We start from the raw sequence: 21,751 nt of genomic DNA, 5'->3' as shown, positions 1-21,751 counted from the left end.
AAAGTTATCCGCGAATGTCACTTTCCCCATACTTCTGCAAAAATGATTGTAATACGGATTAAACAGCCGTGGGAACAACTGCGGAAGGAAAATCCATGCGGTTTTTACGACCTCACCGGCAGCAAGCTCTGATTTCTTCTCGTCTTTATCACCGACGAAAGAAGCGCCCCCATTTTAAAGAGCGATCATGAAATGCGCCACTACTTTGTACTCACGCTTATATCATCAACTCCCACTTCAATCTCCCACCCTCGATAAAGTCCCTCAACGCACGATCAAGCGCGAGTTATGAAGATTCAGTTTCCGCGAAGAAACTAGTCGGGGGACGTTCGCAACCGCGGTGGAACTTAACGCTCGCGTTCGCAAGGGCCTAACACTCTACTCGCGAAAGGACGCCATCGCCCCTCTTTTCACAACGGTGTGGATGTTTAATTCCTTTCTTCCTTATTTTCCGCGACAACGATACCGCGACGAGGCCCTAACGAGGCAAATTAGCTTATAACTAGCGTTTATGTCAATAACGCTTCTCGGGAACATTCCGCTAGAGGGATTAGTCCGCGATAGAAAGTTTCCTGCGACCGGAGGTCGCTGTGGTTTAAAGTTAAATTGCAGCAATAGCATTGTTATCGGGCAGCCCTGAAACGGGCTGCTGTCATCCGTGACGTCTGTCGCGCGCCTTTGCAATTATCGGCGAATTCAGTTTTCTCGATTGTTCACGCGATTTCAAGTGGCCATAATATATGGCGATAATACATATGTGACAATATGTGGCAATAATATATGGCAACAATATACGGCAACAATAGATGGCAATAATATATGGCAATAATTCATGGAATATATTTTTCGTTACAAAAGTCAATGCAAATTTGCGACATGCACAATGTAATAATAAAAGAGCTCTCTGCGAGCATTGAATCAAACACTCACCAATGATGATATTGATGATGTCCCGTTGCATCCAACCAAATCCACCAATGTCCATCCATGTCCGCTGCTGCTCTCCATGTCGCGCAGCATCCATTTTGCAGCGCGTCCCACGTTGATTGCTACACTTTCGCTACACTTCCGCGACGCAGTCGATACTTGTATTAAAGAGGCGATATTTCGGTCAATTAACGAACGTTTTACGTCGACATCGGTGGAAACTTTTTACGCGCTGCGAAACGGACTCTATAAACTCGATCGGCGAGGAGCAAGAACCGTGTGAAAATTTATCGACTCGTCCAACAGATTTTTACGGCGCTTTTCACGATCGCGTCTGAAAAGTCGCGAAAATGCGGGAATATCGATATCTACAAGAATATTCGCGAATGCATGCGACGAAAGATTATCCAATCAGAAACCGGTCACTCCGAGGGAGCGCAAAGAGAAAGAGAGCAAGGTTTTCACGCATGATAGTTCCGTCACGACAAAGCTTACATTCGCGATACTTTGGCGAAATGAGAATTTAAGCTTTCTTTGTTAGCGCAGTAAAAACGCGCATATTGATAACCGCGGTCACGACATTCAAAGGCACGCGAGCGAGGATACCTCAAGCTCGGCGTGCGCTGGCGTAATTTCTGCGCACATTATACGCTACTCGAGACAATAGGGATCGTGATAAATGGACATATTGCCAATTAATTCTACAGCCTGTTTTGGAAATAAAAGAAAAGTAGCCAACGGTATCAGCATTTATGCGTATGAATATAGTTTACACGGACAATTGAATATTGTCAAATAAATGTCATTAAATAATTTTGCGGCCCGCTTGAAAAATGAAAATAAAGCAGCTGATGACCGTATCACGTTTGTAGATATGAATATCTCTTATTCAGATGACTGAACATCAAAAGAGAATCATTCAGTCATCAGAATCATTTTAAATCTCGTATGTAATGCAGGCTATCGATGAAGTAATCCCCTGATTGTTTCGAGCAATGTATTTTATTCGACGTCACAAACACACACATGCAAGAATCTATTTGCAATTCGCATTGACTCGAACGATATTTTTTAGTCCCACATCCATCATGCAGAATTTTGTTTTTCTTTTCATTTTGACTCACCGAAACGACTTGCGGTCAGAGCCGGCCACGTTCCGCTTCAACTCTGTAACAAAAAATTCACATTCGCTCGTCAGATTTGACCAACGAGTACGGGCGAGTAAAAGAGTAGTTTACCCTCTGCGATCGTAATTCAACTCGAGCCGGAAATTATATCCCAGCTCTAGATCGCCAAGGGTCAAACAGAGGACTATAACTTGTAAACTTACCTTCAAGCCGACTCTGCTTGGCCCGAATCGGATCCTCCGATGCGGCATCCGCGTCCGTCGGATTGCTGTTGCTTTCCGCAACAACTGAAACAGAAAAATCATTTTCCCGGTTGATAATCTGCGGTAGAGAGAGAATATATTTGATCGGGACGAATCGAAAATACGGAAATATTTTGATACGGAATTTTTATCTTTATGTTATTGTTCCAACATTGAAAATTTAAATGAGACTTGAAGGTTTCAAGAGAGCTGATGAGGAACAAATTGCAAAGGCAAAGATCGTAAAGGGTTGAATATAGATGTGTAGGAAACTTGTAAACTTTACCTTCCGACCGACTCTGCTTGGCCCGAACCGGATCCTTCGGTACGGCATCCGCATCTGCCGGATTGTTGTTGCTTTCCGCAACAACTGAAACAGAAAAGTAGTTTTCCCAGTTGATAATCTACGGTAGAGAGAGAATATCTTTGATCAAGACGAATTGAAAATACGGAAATATTTTAATATGGGATTTTTATCTTTATATTTTTGTTTCAACATTGAAAATTTAAATGAGACATGAAGCTTTCAAGAGAGCTGATGAGGAATAAGTTGCAAAGGCAAAGATTATAAAGGGTTGAACATATATGTATAAGAAACTTGTAAACTTTACCTTCCAGCCGACCCTGCTTTGCCCGAACCGGATCCTCCGGTGCGGCATCCGCGTCTGCAGGACTTGCTTCCGCAACACCTGGAACAAAAATTTAACATTCCTGGTTGGTGATCTACGGTAGAGAAAGAATGTTTGGTCGGGATGAGTGGAGAATATTCGCTACGGTTTTTTTTTTTTTTTCATTGACATTGAAAGTCTAGATAGGACTTGAAACTCTTGAAAGAGCTGATGAAAAAAAATGACAACAAGAAGCGGTGACAACAGTTGTGTGCTCTCGAAAATACTCTTTTACGAATGGACATTTAAATTTAGATCCCGTAACGAGAGTAAACAGACTTGAAAGAAGCGCTGACCGAAAACACAAAAGATCGCAGTCTAAGAAGCGGTATGACGTTGAATATTCTACACAAGACTGGTATACTCACACAGTTGGAAATTATTCAGAATGTTTGATTGAGAACATGATGAATTAGAGATCCGCGTTCATGGACCGTTATCCGTCTCTGTCTGGATCAATATCTCTTGTATATAACAACGCAACAACGCAATAAATAGATAGAGATTGACGAGAGTAATTGCAGATTCCTAAAGTCATGATTATTAGTCGGATGATAACAGATTGTGAATGCCGAGCGCGAAATTCCGACTTCTTATTCCCGGAAAATTTGTCAAACGTCCGCTCTCGTTATCGGAGACCTCTCGCATAATAAATGATTCCACATACCTGAAAACGTGACGTATCGGTGCCGGCGTCCTGCTTCCCGGCTGCTGTGGAGTCCTTCGGATTTCATTCGCGTTTCTAATGCCGATACTCGCGATTCGACCATGTGGTTAATCAACGCGATGCCGACGCGATGTCGATTGAGTATCTCGAGGACCGACGAGATACATTTCTTTCAATTACACGAGACGGAAGTGACGAGTGCGTCGCGCACGGCTGCTGCTGATGGAATAAGGTCGTGTACACGAGGTACGCGACTATTAATACGAAGGGCAAAAAGTGTCGTCGCTTGCGAGCCAATCAACACAATCGGCGCGATGTAAACATTGCGGGCCTTAGCGGCGGTTGAAGCAAGAGAGACTTGCCCTTGGGCGTCTCTTCCTTTCTCGAAGGTTCCGAAACGACGAGGGGAATGCGAGGAGTCCTTTCAACTGTACGCGACATTGATTTACTATTTATTGATTACTTAAAATAAAGAAAATTACTCTCTGTCGAAGCATCGGACATTTGTTAGCTTTATGTTAATTAAAGAGGAATGTATACGATTAGAAAATGTGTTAGCAACAAATTGTACAGAGTGTCAAAATTGTTGTGACGTCGTTTTCGAAGAATAATTAAAGGTCATGGTAGCATTAACACTTTGCCGGCCGCTTACTTCTCGCATCGCTTTTACACTGCCGCCGGCGAATTTCGCGCGAGTTCTATTGCTCGCCGACGATGATATTAAAGAATGTCAAGAAAAGACAATCGGGATAGTTAAAACAGAAGCATAGTGGAAACATTGTTGCCGCGCTGAACCGAAGTCATGCGTACATGACAGCGGCCGATAACCGTCGGCGAGCAAAAGTCACGCGTACGTGACAGCGGCCGGCAAAGTGTTAAAGAGAGGAATTTCATCCAATGCGAATTTTGTCTCGTTCTTATTAAATGTTAGATTATCCGCTGCGGACAATAACTCTTCTATTTTTCATCTAATATTCAACGATGATAAATAACATTTAATTATATTCGTTTGGCTTTTTTTAGTTTGAAAATAAAAAAATATATATATATAAATATATAGGATGAGATTTCACCCATGACAACATCAACGTGATTTTCTTTGATCCTCTTTTTAAAAGTTCAGTCATTTCGTCAACTCACGGGATATTTATAATCGGAGTCTCGCCGCGTTAATTAACACGTGCTCCTCTGAGCAGATCGAATGCTCACCGACGGCCACTGTCAGTGCGAATGTCCGGAGCGGTTGGGATGCTGAATTGAGAAGCAGGACGAAGGGAATGGGACGCAGGCAACGATATATCATGCGTCTCCAGACGTCAAATCGTGTCAAATCGTTTATTATATAGGAGACTTTGATACGGTAAAATGTATTTGAAGATTTAATATTTAATACGTACTTTTATTTTTCCTGATCTTCCTCCCTCCCCCCTCCCTCCGCTCCTTTTAGACCTCCTTTTAGACCGGGCATAATCTGGCATAGAAATAGCAACTATGGTTGCAGCACGGACATAAACTGCCTGAAATTGGATGTAGCACGGACTTCCACCACATACAGATTTTACCACCAAAACCTGAAAGTGGCTGTAGCATCGTTCGTAATTCCCCTCTCAAAATGGATGCAGATGGCGTCCTTTTTTTTTTGGTCACGCAGGGGAAATCCATCATGGATACCCCCACCCCCTTGAGGGGCGGGGGTTATGTCGGACTCCTACCGACTAAAACCCCTGCGGGATGTCTACCTGTCGGACCGTGAGGAGGGGAGTTAGGGGAATTGCTCCCGCATTCCCTTCCCAACCCCCCGGCCACAGGGCTCCCTTTCGGGAGCCCCTCGCCACCTATGTACCGCACCCTGTTCCACGGAGGGAATCCAGGGCGCGGTCCCCGGCGGGTTGCCCCGCCGGTTGGCCTTCTGGTGTCACCAGTGAAGGAGAGAGGGGACATCCACCCTCTCTCCTTACCCTCCCTCCCTGCTAGTCAGGGAGGGGAGGATTTGTGGGGGAGTGGGCCCAGCCCCAACTGGGACACCATTCCCCCCTGTCACTACTCGTCCGATCGCTCGGGGGGGAAGGCAGGGAAGGTGGATCACCACCCCCCTACTCCCCCCTTGCACCGGTGGCGGGCCCGAGGCGGTCGAGGGACCCTCGCGAGTCGATGAGTTCTCCTCCTCGACCAGCGCTGCCTCGGGCCCGTTGTCGCGTCCCCCTACCCCCGGGAGGCTCCGACCGTTCCGGCGCCGCTCTCGGCGCCTTCCCCGAGTTCGCACGCACACACACACACACACGCGCGCGCGCACAAGAGGTGTAAATCCGATCGTGCAACCTCCATGCGGTACACCTTGGGTAATGCTAATGCCGACGATACTGTAAATTTGAAGCTTCATAACTCGGGATGTACTTAACAAAAAACTACTTTGTTGTAGTGTTTTGGAAAGCTCTTGAAATACGTTATAAGAATATGCCAAAAAAAGTAGGGCATTCCATTTGAAAAATTGTTGGTGACCTTCACGTAACCTTCAAATGGCTAATCAAGGTCTAATCAATGATACCTTCTTATGTCCCATTTGACACCATACAACTTTTGTCTGAAACATTTTTCTCTAAAATCATTCATTTCCAAGATATAAGTCTGTAACACTTTAATTGACTCACCCTGTATATTATTAAATGAGGTTATATTAGCTGTCAATATACATTTATTTTATCCATATAAAAAAAATATCAAAACAGCCAAATAATATTTAATAATTTCATAAAAATCACTATACTATTTTATCCGTTGCCGAACGTTTTTAGCTAAAACATTAAAGATAGTATAACACAATCCTTTATAACCGAAGATTCCCGATCTGTCATAGAAAAGCTACTAGGTAGTACGAATTATTATAAGCATCAACTTTCCAGTCTTATCTATTTTTTTTTCCTTACTTACGCCTTTCTATGGCTATAAAATTACGTAGTACCATCACAGATTTCTCTCTGATTGGAACACAGCCTTTGTCTGCTGAACGCGGTCATTAGAAGTTGTCCGCGCGGTCTCGAAATATTTCTTCCCGAATTACGGGCAACGTGTTGAAAGATGAAAAAGCGAAGGGGCAAGACAGGAGAGGTTCTAGTTTAGCGATAAGATTTGCCACTGATTCGCCTCGTGCCTCCTCCTGCCGCGCGTACGCTCATCGATGGTACGATAAAGACAGAGCGATTGATCGTCTATGCTTTTCTATCTTACTATCTTCCTTAAGGAAGTAGAGTGAGCAAGAACCGTGCACGCTTTGCCGTCAAGACGGGCGTAGTGTGCACACATTTTCTCAGGGGGCGCGTCGGAAAAGGCGTCACGGCGTAACCGGTTCGTTGGCCGCTCTCAAGATTCTCTCTGATACAAAATAACGTTCACAAAATTTTGTTTGGCTTACCATTCTATGCACATTTTTGTTCTTTTGGTTGCAATAGTTTAAAGAATTCGGTGCTCACAAGGTGCTAGCAAGGTCTTTTAGTTCATCAGACGTTGGTGTATTGTGAGGATAGCACTGGCTAGAACAATTGTATGTATAATTGAATAATATGCGAAATATTTATCACTTGTACTATTACTTGCACTATCACTCGTACTATCACTCGTACTATCAAATTATAAGCATTTTTAACAATGTACTCTGCAATGTTACAGCGTAATAATAGGTTGCGATGGCTGCTCGCTCGATCCTCAGGTATTTACGTCCGAAATCCGTGTTGGTTCAGAAACACCGATGCGCTTCTTTGTCGGGTTTTGATATCCAACACAAAACACCTACTATCAAGAAAGTGATGGCCATACCAAAGGCTCATTACGGCGGCAGGCATACTGTTACTATGTTACCTGGAGCTGGTATCGGGCCAGAATTGATGACTTATGTCAAGGAGGTATGCAATTTTCATTCTTGAATTCTTTAAATTCAGGGTGTATTTGTTCCGGATGGATACTACGTCGTAATTCAGCTTTGTGCCGACGTTTCGCAAATATTACAGCTTGCATCATCAGGGCTAGCAGCTTTGATACGGAGCTCTGATTACATTATTTTACAATATCAAATTGCATTGTGATTAGAGGTATATGTATCGTTAGCCTATTATTTGAAGCAAATATTGGATTAAAGCTATGGGAATATGCCACATGTTTATATGTAGGTTGTCTGACACAACAGAAGTTATCACACTAGATAAGATTTGTTTGTATCATTTTGTAACTAACTACAATAGTTACTGAAGTATGGGAAAAAAATAAGCAAATGACTACATATAATACAGGGATCAGCTTGAGTGGATGACATATAATGCTATATAGTGGAGGTACCATGATGCTTCTTGGAACAATTATATTTTTTTTAGGTCTTCAAATATGCTGGTGTGCCAGTGGATTTTGAGGATGTTGACATTGATCTGAATGCAGATGATAATTTGGATTTGGATTATGCAATCACATCAATTCGCAGGAATGGAGTTGCGCTGAAGGGTAACATAGAGACTCGCAGCACAGAGGCTGGTGTGATCTCCAGAAATGTTGCACTGCGGAACGAACTGGATCTTTATGTGAATGTGCTGCACTGCGTGTCTTATCCAGGTGTTAATTGCCGCCAAAAGAATATTGACATTGTAATCGTCCGGCAGAATACCGAGGGCGAGTATGCAATGTTGGAGCACGAGAGTGTGGATGGTGTGATCGAAAGTATGAAGGTGATTACGAGGTCCAACTCGGAACGCGTGGCGCGCTTCGCCTTCGAGTATGCCAAAAGGCACGGTCGCAAAAAGGTAACGACGGTGCACAAGGCAAACATCATGAAACTGTCAGATGGCTTGTTCCTGGATATCTCGCGACGCGTTGCCAAGGACTACCCGGAAATCGCGCACAACGACATGATCATTGACAACACGTGCATGCAACTGGTTTCGAATCCGCATCAGTTTGACGTTGTACTCACGACTAACTTGTACGGCGCCATCGTGTCGAATGTAGTGTGTGGCCTGTTGGGTGGCGCTGGGCTATTGGCCGGAAAGAATTACGGTGACCACTATACAGTCTTTGAGCCAGGCACTCGCAATACCGGCACGGCGATCGCTGGTAAAAATATCGCCAACCCGATCGCGATGCTGAATGCTGCAGTTGATATGCTGCGTCATCTTGGTCACAAACATCATGCCAGTATCATTCAGAACGCAATCAATAAAACCATCAACCAAGGCATACACACACGCGACCTCGGTGGCAGCGCGACCAGCCGCGAAGTCCTCGACAACATCTTGAAGAATATCAAGATCGCGATCGTTTAAAGAAAGATTGATAATGTTTCGTGTTTTTAGCTAAAACCGTGCTTCTAACAGCCATTCTCCCGGGAATTCTGCGATCAGCGATTAGAACGCGCTCATGGTATAAGCAGATCCGATGATCTCGCGCGGTTTTTTCTTTTTTTTTTTTTTTTAGTGAGATGACAAAAAGATCTAGGTAGGATAATTACGATGAAGCGACGCTGTAAATGGACAAAGGAATGAAACACGCGAGCGGGTGAATCTTTCGCGTTCTCTTTTCTTTTTAATGAAACGACAAACAATCTCGCACAAAACCTCTGCGGAAATATCGGAGCGCATTGACAGATAGCTCTAAGCGGGACTCGTGGCGTTCTGTTTTATGACTCTGATAACTTACGATAACGATCGGGATTTTGTAAAATATATATTGTATATTATAAGTGATATAGTAGTTCCTATAGGCACAATTACCAAATACCACGATCTCACCAATCGTCGGTGGGAGGAGCAATGTTTGCGAAGATACATGCGAGATACTCTGTTGTTGTTGATACAATACTCAGTGACCCTCGAATAAAAGAAATATGGTTATAATTTATTAAACTGACAGGAGTTCGTTCGTGTTTCGTCGCCTTAGTAGAATTCTATCCAGTTGAACAGAAATATTTCGACGCCAGTGTAAAATTGTCAATAGTTCAAACTGTAATCATTACGTTGTAAAATGTACATACTGCGTAAGGTTACATCGCGTTCTTGAATAAAGTGTAAATTTATTAAAATAAAATATAAATTTACATTTCTAAAGACTTTCCTGTGGAATTCAATTATGTAACAATTGCAACGCTAGTTCCTCATCAATTTGCAGATTAGTGTTGTCTGACATTTTCTGCCTCTTTTGCGTTTTCCTGTGTTGTTTTTTCGTTAATTTTCTTTTGAATGGCCTATGACAAAGATGGACAATTAAGTGACAAATTTTTTTATCAAAAAGGAAATATAATTTAAGTTTAAATAGTTGAATTTTTATCTATAAACTAAAAATGATTGTAATTTCATTATCAATTACGTTAAAGTTACGTAAATTTTTATGTAGTATAAGATAATGTCTATCCAGTAAAGTAAAATCTGTGTATGATAATACAATATATTAATATGAAAATAATACTGATATGATAATCCGATATTTTTAAAAAATATGAAAATTATGTTACATATGATATTACATATGATAATGTTAAATTATTAGAATATAGAGATGATTCAGAACAACTTGCTATCCTTGAAATGACATGTTCTTGAATGAATTCTAAAACGATTTTTCCTCTTATAAAATTTTATTCGAAGCTTAATTTTTGGGTTATAAAGATAAATAATTTATACTTATTACAGGTTGAATACAGAAGGTAGGCAAGAACGGCAGAACTTACCGTCAAACATAGACACTGACTACACTGAACGCCTAATGCAATGAACTTATCGATGTACGTAATAATATTCCATACATCATTTTTATGAGTTCTGTTAATGATCGTATCGAATACTACGAGGGGAGTCTGCGAAGCTGATACGCATTGCTCTCCTTTACAAACATATAATTGGACATGAAGCGTATGATTGCATAGCAAAATGCAATAATTGATGGCAATGTTGTTGCAATAACACAATAACGAATGAAGTGTTTGCAATTAATTGTTATATTAAATTAATTATATAAAATTATAAAATTTTATAAAATTAAATTGATTATAATTAAATTAAAATGACATGTTTTAAAGATAAAACATTTGATTATGCGAGCATTTTTTCCGGACCAGAAAATAAGCTTTGAAAATATATAAAATAAGAAAAACGGGAAATATAAACGAGAAAGAGTGATAATCATGATTTAAAAAGCATAAGATATTTTTACTTTCAAGAAAATCAGCGAACTTATATTTCTTTGTAAAAATTATTTATCTTGAGAATAGCTTTTACTATATATTAGTTCCAGTTTACCACATTTGTTCCCGTAATATTAAGTTTTATTTTTAATTTTATATTCGATTCGATCATGAGTTGTGGACTTTTCTCCTCGTGGTAGACAAAATTAAAGAGAGCAGAGGTTAATACTCTGTCAGCCACAGTCTAATGGAAGTTATAAAAATGATGTATGCAATGCTATTATGTGCACTGATAAGCTCATTGCATTAAGTGCTTAATGCAAGTATCTATCTCTGACAGTGAATTGTGCCGTCCTTACTTACCTCCTGTACCCTTAATAAATAAGCTACTTCTCTTTATAATTCAAAAACACCTTCGGATAACATTTTGTAAAAGGAAAAATCGTTTTAGAATATGTTTAAGAACATGTTTCAAGAATAGCATTTTTAAATCAATCTGTATATCTTAATCTAATTAATCTAATATCTTCATATATTACAAGCCTGATTGTCATTTATATACATTGCCGAATTTAAGATCATTTAATAGAAAATTACCGTTTAGTACGCGTGTCAAACAATCGATATAAACTAGTATGTAAAAAATTTCAATTTTTTACCTGTGAACTATATTCTCTTCGTCCGATCCTTCATTCTCCTCAGATTCCTTATCTTCTGTTTCCGTGTCTTCTCCCTTGAATTTGTTATCATTCTTTTCTTCGTCTATATCTCGTTGTTTACCGTATATTTTATCCGGGTCAGGTAACCATGACATGTCCGGGCCTTCGCTAGATTCAGCCTCGCTGATAACATTGTTATCTATATCTTCCTCCGCTTCTTCCTTGTCGTTCAAATTCACCTTCATTTTCTTTGCAGCTTTTAATTTCATCTTTTCCTCTCTGTGTTTTGCTCTAATCCTCTCTCGGTGTCTTTGTTTATCAAATTGATCTTCCTCACGCAATATTTGCTTGGACATTTCAATGTTTATGCCAGAGTCTGCCTCGTTCTCATATTTTCGAGCCAATTCTGACATTTTCATTCGCGCAGAGTCGATTAATTCCTGGAATATGGACATCAATCATTAATTTTTTACATCTTTACGATCACGTACCACGCATAGTTGATATTTAAAACATATATATATATATATAATATTCTACTTTGTGTTATATTGACTATATATATAGTTAATATGCGCACGTATATAAGACATTCTTATAGTTCTATATATTAATAGATTACAATGATAGTGATCCTTACCTGTCCCTCATCATCAAATACGGTCTTTTTGTTAACTGCAACTTTTTTCTTAAGTATTTTCTTAGCCAATTCAGCCTTTGTAATGATTTTTTGTTTCTTTAAAGTCCTATTCTCATTATCCTTTATCACTGACATATCATTAATATCTATATTTTCCCTCTTTACTATCAAGAGATCATCATCGTCGCTAGGAACATCTGAAAGAGGAAAGTGTGAGAATTCATACGTAGTTGGCGAACTGCTTATTGAACTTATTGTCTTAGACTGAATAAATGTTAAAAGAGCATTTAATTTGCTCACCGAACTGAAGAGCGGCCATATCTTGTCCTTTGACCGTTCTTTTCTTTTCCTCTTTATTAGTATCGAAAATATTATTAATAAAAGCGTCTTTGCTATTTTCCTCTTCGCTAGCGTTTAACGAATTAATTGAATTCTTATCTGATTTCTCTTCGCTCTTGACGTTATTGTTGATTATTTTTTTTTGTATCCTCTGTAAAAATCGTGTTCTTGGTGTGATAACTAAGCCTAAAGACCTGTAGAAAAATTTTATTATGAAGAAATATTTGATCATATAACGACATTGAATAATTTTATCAATACTTACGCAGCATATGCGTCTTTATCTAAAGCATGTATATTGAAGATCTCTTTATTCTTCATGAGGAAAATTGATTTTATGTATGATATAAAAGCTCTCTGAGCGGTTTCTTTCAAAGATACATCTCGCGCTAATAAAATTTCTAATTTACGTTGCGGCGAGTGTAGTTTGTTCGGATTAATTCTAGACACAAAGAGAGGCACATGTAAGATAACAAATGCAAAAGTATCTTAGAATGAAAGTTACGAGTCACTTACTCGATCATATTTATAGGGATTTTACGTTGTCGAAGCTTCTCGATCATGACTTCTTCTGATGGTAATAAGACCAGAAGGGACTCACCGCCGCTTTTAAACCTGGCCGTTCTACCTACTCTGTGTATATATGCGTTGACGTCTTCTGGACAATCCATTTGAATCACCCAATTAACGGCGGGAAAATCTAAAAATTTGTAGTTGACAAATTATTCAATTGCACAAAGGTAGAATTTTGTGAAATTATTTTTATGGTATGGCCTCTTTCAAATTAATATTCTAAGCCAAATGTTTTAGATAGAACTCTGTTACCTAATCCACGAGCTGCGATATCAGTGGCGAACAGAACAGCATGTTGTTTCTTGCGAAACGTCTCGTAAATGCTCATTCGTCTCAATTGATGAAGCGTGCTGTAAAGACCTAACAAACTGATACCAGGTCGCAATCGGCAAAATGCTTCATATACATACTTCACCTGAAATCGATATTTTTCATAAATAAATTATGTTAATTTATTTGTCACTGTAGTATAAAAAATGCACTTGCGATACTTGTTTACAACTGGAAAAGAATACTATAATCTTCTGTTTCAAGTGATTCCGTATAAACGACCATAACATTGCCAATTTATCCTCTAAAGCACATACAATGTAACTCTGATGTAGACTTTCTGGTGTAACATGTGCGGAATACTCATGTGCAGATATGTATAGTGGATCTCTAAGACTTAATCTTGCCAGATCTTTCACTGATCTAATGATAATATTTAATATTACTTATACTAAGAACTTATATTAAGATACATAGACTTTGTTTCAATGTAATTATTTCTTAACACATACTTTGTCTGTGTAGCTGAGAAAAGTAAAGTTTGTCTTTTGGGTGGCAAATTTTCAATAATAGCATTCATTGTCTTCTCAAAACCCATGTCCAAACAACGATCTGCTTCATCCAATACTAATATCTATATTTTATTAAAATATAACTATTAATTTTACATTTAACATTTAAAATTTTATATTTAACATCTATCTAATCAGCTAATTAAAAATAGAATAAATACTTCTTGTGCCTAAATTTACCTTTGATATTTCAATTTTAATTACCTGCATGTTTACACAATTGAATAACTGATTTTCATCCATATGCTGAAGTAAACGCCCTGGTGTGCATATAATTACATTGTACTGATCCATACGTTTAGCTTCGAATTTTAAATCCTTTCCTCCTATAATCAGACCAGTTGAGAAATCATGGTATTGACCCACTTTCCGCAAAGTATCATATATTTGATACGCCAATTCTCTCGTCGGTGTGATGACAAGTACACCTAAACCATCTAATTTTGTCCACTGTTTACAGTACAAGATTTCTAAAATCTAAAAAAACAATCTATTCATATTCATTTGTTTACTTATTTGTTTAATATATAATTCATGAATATATCGTGATTCTCTCAGCAGCATAGGAAGTATTTGTAAAAATCGTACCGGTACGAGGAAAGCCAAAGTCTTGCCACTCCCAGTCTTTGCGGCTCCTAAAATATCATTGCCTTGCAAAGCCAAACCAATACTTTGCCTCTGAATGTCTGTCATCTCAACATAATCGCTATTTGTTAATCCCTTCAAAGTGCTTTTCGATAAAGGTAGATCGCTAAATTTTATCGTTTTTGTAACGTCTATCTGTAAAGGATATAGCAGTTTAATTTTGTCTAATTGTAGCATCACGTGTTCATCATAGCATTAAGGTATATTTGAAGGTTATATTTACATCTTTATATTTGAATTGCAGTTCCTCGATTATTTTACTTTCTGGTATACGCTTCTTTTTTACGTACGCTTTTACTTTTTTTTTATTAGCCATTGCTATTTGATTATATTTAAAACTTATTGAATAATGGTATTATTTCACTTTGTTTTAAGGATCTACAGCAGGCCCCTGGCACCAGTGTTGCTAGATGCAATATATTGCGACGCTACAGCGCATGCGTGAGATGACGTAGCTCTACGAAAGTATATGCCAATAACGGCAATAAAGCGCATCGCAGGGTCCATGGAGGGACCCACGCTATCCGATCAGCTGTCTTCCCGCATAGTTTTCCCGCGTTTCTTGCGCGAGTGCCTTATCTCAGGTTATGTTGTCCAGTGGATACTAAATACAGTTAAGTTACATTAACATTATAATTTGTCACTCGACCATGTCACTGTTACATAATACTTGTATTATGTAACAATGACATTGTTAAGTAAAAAATTGTAATGTATATTGAGAATTACTATCGAACTAATTGAAATAATCACGATTTAGATTATCTAATTTACTCGATTGCAATTCTCAATGCATAGTATAATACAGGCGCTATAATACCTTAAAAGAGATACGATACTGAGACTTTTACTCAAGCAGCGTGCACTGAATGCACTCGTTGAGTGTCGTGAACGCACCCAATATGAATCCTCCATTAGGGCCGGTTGTTCCAACTTCTTGGTAGGTTAACTGATAGTTAAATCATATGTTTGTCTTCGTTTTTCCTTCAATTTAGACAGAAACAGAGATATGATTTAACTATCAATTAACTTACCACGAAGTTGGAACAATTGGCCCTTAGTTGAGTTACACCCATATTCATAGTCAAGCCTTATATTTAAGACTTCCTTAAGTTTATCTTCAGATGGTCTGTAGCCAATAAAATAATTCGTGCAGCATCTAGAGATAAATATAAGGAAGCCTCAAATATAAGGCCTGACTATGAATACAAGTATTAGTATATATTTCAGTGATTTTAACACGTGGATTTAATATGTGTTTATATGTCCGTAACAGTTAAATTATATGTAGACACAGATTGCCATTTATATGCGAAATATGTTATTACATTAAAGCATATTTAAGTAAGCGATACAAAATTTGTTATAAAACATTTATTAATGACTGAAGTTAGTTACAAGGTAAATCATATGTTTATAACCTTTTTATGATTATTTGATGGGATTTTTGTATTTTAATGCTGATAGTGTCATTATTGGTCACTGTTTACAATAAAAGTTTTATTAAAATCTTAGAATAAACATATTAAAATATGTATGTACAATATATATGTATTTGATGTTTGTCAGTATTTTGTGAATTATTTTATTTGTTTATTTTACTAAATTTATACATTTTTATTTATTTTTATTTTTATTTATTTTACTAAATTTATACATATTTCTTTTACACATATTGCTCATAAAAATGTTTTCTTTAGATGATGAAAAAATTTGACAATAATCTTACTACTATTGGTAAAAAATGGTATGAAGAATATCAGAAAACTGAGGAACCATGCAAACATTCTTTATCTAAGCTAGATGTACTTCATCTAAAAGAAGAAGGAAAGAAATATTTGGATGCAGAGACTACTGCCTTTCAAGTAAAACAGTCCAAATCGAAAGATTCCAATGTAAGATGGCTAAAGACAGCAGTGAAACAGGGTACTACTTCAGACAAAATAGCAGCCACTATAGTATTGATGCAGGATCATCCAAAGTACAATCTTAGTCGTTTAACAACTTTGGTGTCTCAAGTACGAAGCGCCAAGCACAATCAGTGCAGTATGATTATGGCTTCATTGAAGGAACTGTTTATCACTGATTTATTGCATCCAAAATTCAAATTGTTGAAATTAGAAGAACAAGATCTGGACAAACTCAATCTGGAGAATGAATCAAATGCTATTGTCAAAACGAGCGCTGCAAAAAATAGGTTACTAGCACATTGGTACTACGAAGACCAACTTCGTGATCAGTATGAACATTTCATTTTGAACTTGTCTACGGTTGCTTCTGACACGATAGACACGAATCGAGAAAAGGCCATAGCGACCATGACGGATCTGCTGATAGGTAACTCCGAGCAAGAGCACAAGCTGCTAGAACTAATTGTAAACAAAATCGGTGATCCCACCAGCAAGGTTGCATCTAAAGCTGTGTTCTGTATCAACAAACTGCTGCATGAGCATCCGAACATGAAGCTTGTAGTATTGCGTGAGGTCGAGAAATTATTGTTCAGAAAGAACGTGGCGCAACGAACCCAATATTACGCCATATGCTTATTAGCACAATTTGTCTTGGACTCGAAAAGCGATAAAATTGCTGACACGTTGATAGAAGTATATTTCGCCTTTTTCAAGGCATGTCTGAAAAAGGGAGAACCAGATAGCAGAATGATGGCGGCGATATTAACAGGAGTCAATAGAGCATATCCTTTTGCCAGCATCGATTCAACTGTGATGAACGAGCACATTGATTCCGTCTATAAGGTGGTACACTTTGGTTCATTTAACGTCTCTCTCAGTGCACTCAACTTGCTGCATCAAGTAAATATTATATAATAATATTTATTGTAATAATGTATGATGTACTTTTATAAACATGTTCATTTTGTTAAGGAGAATTGTATTTTCAGATCACAGGCAAGGATGAGACCCAAGCAAGTAGATTTTATTCAGTCTTCTACAAGAAACTCTTAGATCCGCAAATAGGAACGGCGAATAAGCGCACGATGTTTCTCAACTTAATGTACCGAGTTCTACAGCGGGATCAAAGCGAGCTACGTTTATACAGCTTCATGAAGAGAATCCTGCAGGTCTCGGTGTACTTCCCGGCGAACATGGCCTGCGCTACGCTGTATATCGTTTCTAAAATTGTCCAAAGCCGCAAGCATCTAAGGCATATGTTGATCGAACCACACGAAGTTATTAAAATCGAGAAAAAAGAGATATGCGAAGTAAACGACGAACTATCAGATACAGAGAACGTGCAAGTGATAGATGAAATTCAAGTCAAAGACGAAAAGGACGACATTATCATGTTGTCGAATGTTACGATTGGTACAGACACCGCATTAGAAATAAAGCCCGAAGTAAAGCCTGAAGTGGAAGTTACAAAATCATATGATCCTTTCTGCCGGAATCCGCTGTACGCTGGTGCGTCTAAAGGATTCAACATGGAACTCGTAACGTTGTCCAGACATTTTCATCCGAGCGTTGCCTTATTTGCAAACGCGATCATTCAAGGTATGACAAATTCTCCAGCTCTTTTAATTATATATCAATCTATATTTTATTATATTTCTAATTATTTATATATATTTATCACACACACACACACACACACACACACACGCGCGCGCGCGCGCACACACGCGCGCACACACACATATATACAGAATGTCCAAAAAGCTCTGGACCGGTAAAATATCTCGAAACCAAGCATTTTAGAAAAAAATATTTCGGACAAAAGTTGCATGGTTTCAAGGGGGACATTAAACAAAACTATATCATTTTATTTACAGATAGCGACATTTTCGAGATATTCACTGATCATTACTTTTCTTAAATGGAAATTTTTTATTATATCATCTTTTTCTACCAATTAATTTGAACGCATTATTACACACATCGTATCGTTATCGGCAAGTTCAGATGGTTGACTTTTCGGCTGCTTGAGCTAAAACTCTAGTATAGTATAAGGTATAAGTATAGTAAAAGGTGTAGATACTTAACCTATGTGAAGCTGATCCCTCATTATCAAAATTTGAAAAAAATTATTAGAGTTCTAGTTGCCCCCCCCCCCCCCCCCGAAGAGTTCAAGAGTTCTCAATCGGTTTTAGAAATAGTTCTGGCGTTTTAAGCAGTCAAAAAGACAATTGAAAAAAGGGGGGCTAACTTCACAAAACCATCCACTTTAGCGAGCTAGAACTCTTTCATTTCCGCTCAAATCGATTCAAGTCATAAAGAAAATCGATAGAACTCTTCGGGAGGCCACCAGAACTCTAAAGAAATTGATCGATATTCGAAAAAAAATTTTCTCCTAATTGGACTTAGAAAATTCGGCATCGACGATACTCTGATGAACTAGAACTCTTTCATTTCCGCTCGAATCGACTCGAGTCATAAGGAAAATCGACAGAACTCTTCGGGGGGGGGGGGGGCATCAGAACTTTAAAGAAACTGATCGATTTTTGCAAAAAAATTTTCTCCTAATTGGACTTAGAAAATTCGGCATCGACGATACTCTGATGAGCTAGAACTCTTTCATTTCCGCTCGAATCGATTCAAGTCATAAGGAAAATCGATAGAACTCTTCAGGGGGCCATCAAACTCTAAAGAAACTGACCGATTTTTTAAAAAAAATGTTCTCTTAATTGGTCTTAGAAATTTTTTTCGAAAATCTATCTGTTTTTGACTGCCAGAACTATTTCTAAAACCGATTGAGAACTCTAGAACTCTAATCATTTTTTTCAAATTTTGATAATGAGGGGCCAGCTTCACATAGGTAGTGTACTTAACGTAGTAATGCATTAAACAAAAATGTAATAAAAAATAGTGTTATGTAAGTCTTAAAATCTTTCGTGCTACAAGTGTAATTTTCGTGGCCATTTTCATGTATTTATAATACATTACCACGTTAAGTGTTTACTACGTACTAGGGTCTTGGTTCAAGCAGCCGAAAAGTCAACCATCTGAACTTATCGATAATGACACAATGCGTGCAACATCTATACGCGACTCAGTTAACTACAGTGCTGTCGGTGCTAAATCGTGTGGTAAAAGGTTATATCACTTGGGCCCAGTTGCACCAACATTATTTTGGTTCTAAGTGAGACTTAAATATAAGAATCTATCTTTATCTTTCTTACTAAATAAATAAAGACAGAGATATATTTAGGTCTCACTTAAAACCAAAATAATGTTGGTGCAACTGGACCTTACTCGTCTACATCCTGTATATAAAATTTTTTTCATTCTGTATTTTTAATTATTATTTAATAGATTCTCTTTATGATTGTGGAATATTATATGGATTTAACATTCACAGGAAAGCCAATCAATTACACAGGTGATCCGTTGGAGGACCTGACATTGATACGATTCCTGGATCGATACGTCTTTAAAAACCCGAAGAAGCTGGATGACAAGAAAGTGCACAAGAAAAATGATCTCATGGCACAACGTGCTGGATATACACCGAAGGGTCTACGTTCTCTTCGTATCGATAGCGCGGCGTATCTTAACGAGGCCGAAGAACGAATACCGGTGGACGAACTATTTCTCTATCGATTCTTAAAACAGAAGAATGAGAGACGCATTAAGAAAAAAGAAGACAACGACGACGATTTAGAGAGCGTCAACAGTGAAGAATTTAACGATATGTTAGATAATTTAAAGGGCGATCAGGATTTTGATGACTTGGACATTGCAGCAGATATCGTGCCCAAGAAGAAAAAAGGTAATATCGTGTATTTTTATACTAATAATAAAAAAATCACGAGTTTTGACGATTATTCTTTAGACTAGTGCTGGGGGATAAATGCCCAGTTCCGTCAGATTTCGGAGACGACACCAACTTTCTCCCTACTACCGCTCCCAGCTTGACGATCGCGTGCGACAGTTTTGTTTTCAGGAGTGTTCGCATATGAAAAATATGTTGGGATCGTACTTTCCGCCAAACCGTCATTAGAATTTTAACAATAGATTTCCACATTCTTTGTGAGGTACTATTGTTAATGTGTTTCTTTTTTTTAAGTGGTTTCCCTAGTAGGCTTATTCCACTAAAAATTGGTAAAAATGAAACATATGGCTCTACTCTAATGACGATTTGACGGAAAATACGATCCTAGCAGATTTTTCATATGCCAACGCTCCTGAAAACAAAGTTGTCGCACGCGATCGGCAACTCGGCCGCAAAGCCGGGAACATAAGTAGAGGGAAAATAAGCATCGTCTCCGAAATCTGGGCACTTATTTCCCAGCACTGCTTTAGACAAACGAATTGATTCAATTAATGAAAAGTTCAAGCTGACAGATGGAACATTTCTCTACATATAAAAATTTAATGATCAACTATATTTTTTACTGAATTACTATTATTATTACTAATCATTTATGATCTATAATTTTCAGGAAAGGCAAATGAAGAATCCGAGGATGATGTTAGCGATGAAGACGATAATCAATCTAAAGATATCGTCGATAACGACGATAACGTTTCAGAAGATAATCTTAACGAGGATAATATCACGGATGACGAATTACAAGATCTAAGTGATGTTGATTTCCTGGACGTGGATGATGATGATTTCAGCGATATGGAATTCAATGACGACCGTGATATGGAATTCAGTGATGAAGACGGAGACAATGCTGAATTAGTTTCGGATCTAAAGCAAGAGCTACAAAAACAGCAGCAAGATTCGAATAAGAGCAAAGAAAAGAAAAAACAGAGGGGGATTGACAGCGACATATTCATGTCAGCGGAAAAGTTCGCAGAGATGTTAGAGGAACAAAGTAGAATGAAGGGCAAGCATGGTGGTAGCAACACTTTCAGTAACAGAGACGGTGCCAATGCCAAGCAAATTGAATGGGAGATTAAGCGAAATCAGCGGTTGATGGAATCGTTTGGTAAAAACAAGCGGAAGCGCGCCGCCAAACAAACGTCGTCTAATAATAAACAAATGAAGAGATTCAAACGATAGATTATTTAATAAACACATTTTATAAACGCAATCTTACATTTTACAGTATAATCCTCTCTCTCTCTTTCTCTCTCTATACGATATATTTCTTTTTCTGTTTTATATCTTAAGGCGGCAATGTGACCGACACGTAGCGATCCGAGAATGATGAAATACACATTCATAGTCGTGCATGAATAAAAGTACTTGCAGACGCTTTCCTAGCTTTTCAGGCGAAATCAATCGCGTTACATTTTACTGTTATATTGTCAGTACAATGTCAACTTGCGCGTAAATACACACGCATTTCTCTCGTCATCG

At 38.3% G+C, this 21,751-nt stretch overlaps 3 protein-coding genes across 4 annotated transcripts; 2 read left to right on the top strand and 1 right to left on the bottom strand.

The window, feature by feature from the left end:
* The first annotated feature begins 7,058 nt into the window (after window positions 1-7,058).
* On the top strand, window positions 7,059-9,460 carry Idh3g (Isocitrate dehydrogenase (NAD(+)) 3 non-catalytic subunit gamma). The gene is made up of 3 exons (XM_011149242.3): window positions 7,059-7,169; window positions 7,295-7,527; window positions 7,993-9,460. The coding sequence occupies exons 2-3, from the start codon at window positions 7,312-7,314 to the stop codon at window positions 8,929-8,931; spliced, it is 1,155 nt and encodes a 384-aa protein (XP_011147544.1). The 5' UTR covers window positions 7,059-7,169; window positions 7,295-7,311; the 3' UTR covers window positions 8,932-9,460.
* A 36-nt stretch (window positions 9,461-9,496) lies between these two features.
* LOC105188027 (probable ATP-dependent RNA helicase DDX10) lies at window positions 9,497-14,931 on the bottom strand. 2 transcript variants are annotated; one of them, XM_011149239.3, is made up of 13 exons: window positions 14,706-14,931; window positions 14,426-14,617; window positions 14,042-14,314; window positions 13,778-13,899; window positions 13,487-13,688; window positions 13,248-13,410; window positions 12,939-13,122; window positions 12,688-12,864; window positions 12,384-12,616; window positions 12,084-12,280; window positions 11,444-11,883; window positions 9,703-9,848; window positions 9,497-9,607 (listed from the first exon to the last, which is right to left on the bottom strand). In XM_011149239.3, exons 1-12 carry the CDS (start codon window positions 14,796-14,798, stop codon window positions 9,728-9,730), a joined length of 2,397 nt encoding a protein of 798 aa, XP_011147541.1. In that variant the 5' UTR covers window positions 14,799-14,931; the 3' UTR covers window positions 9,497-9,607; window positions 9,703-9,727. The 2 variants fall into 2 exon arrangements, with proteins under 2 accessions (XP_011147541.1, XP_025156108.1); XM_025300323.1 differs by having other exon boundaries at window positions 13,583-13,688; window positions 14,706-14,930.
* Window positions 14,932-15,749: 818 nt separating this feature from the next.
* Window positions 15,750-21,711, top strand: Noc1 (Nucleolar complex protein 1). The gene is made up of 5 exons (XM_011149243.3): window positions 15,750-15,883; window positions 16,183-17,292; window positions 17,382-17,991; window positions 19,796-20,206; window positions 20,880-21,711. Exons 1-5 carry the CDS (start codon window positions 15,863-15,865, stop codon window positions 21,449-21,451), a joined length of 2,724 nt encoding a protein of 907 aa, XP_011147545.1. The 5' UTR covers window positions 15,750-15,862; the 3' UTR covers window positions 21,452-21,711.
* Window positions 21,712-21,751: the final 40 nt, after the last annotated feature.

Source organism: Harpegnathos saltator, unplaced genomic scaffold (assembly GCF_003227715.2).
Source record: "Harpegnathos saltator strain DR-91 unplaced genomic scaffold, Hsal_v8.6 scaffold354, whole genome shotgun sequence".
In the NCBI taxonomy this organism is placed as follows: domain Eukaryota; kingdom Metazoa; phylum Arthropoda; class Insecta; order Hymenoptera; family Formicidae; genus Harpegnathos; species Harpegnathos saltator.
The sequence above is the reverse complement of the archived record's forward strand: the minus strand, read 5'-3'. Positions and strand labels throughout refer to the sequence as shown.

Bases quoted from the DNA above. Each gene is read 5' to 3' on its own strand.
- Idh3g (XM_011149242.3), top strand. From the start codon at position 7,312: ATGGCTGCTCGCTCGATCCTCAGGTATTTACGTCCGAAATCCGTGTTG. The intron at 7,528-7,992 runs GTATGCAATTTT...TATTTTTTTTAG, and splicing joins TGATGACTTATGTCAAGGAG to GTCTTCAAATATGCTGGTGT.
- LOC105188027 (XM_011149239.3), bottom strand. From the start codon at position 14,798: ATGGCTAATAAAAAAAAAGTAAAAGCGTACGTAAAAAAGAAGCGTATA. The intron at 13,123-13,247 runs GTAACAGAGTTC...ACAAATTTTTAG, and splicing joins TATCGCAGCTCGTGGATTAG to ATTTTCCCGCCGTTAATTGG. The intron at 12,865-12,938 runs GTAAGTGACTCG...CTTTGTGTCTAG, and splicing joins ATCCCTATAAATATGATCGA to AATTAATCCGAACAAACTAC.
- Noc1 (XM_011149243.3), top strand. From the start codon at position 15,863: ATGACTGAAGTTAGTTACAAG. The intron at 17,293-17,381 runs GTAAATATTATA...TTGTATTTTCAG, and splicing joins CACTCAACTTGCTGCATCAA to ATCACAGGCAAGGATGAGAC. The intron at 20,207-20,879 runs GTAATATCGTGT...TATAATTTTCAG, and splicing joins CGTGCCCAAGAAGAAAAAAG to GAAAGGCAAATGAAGAATCC.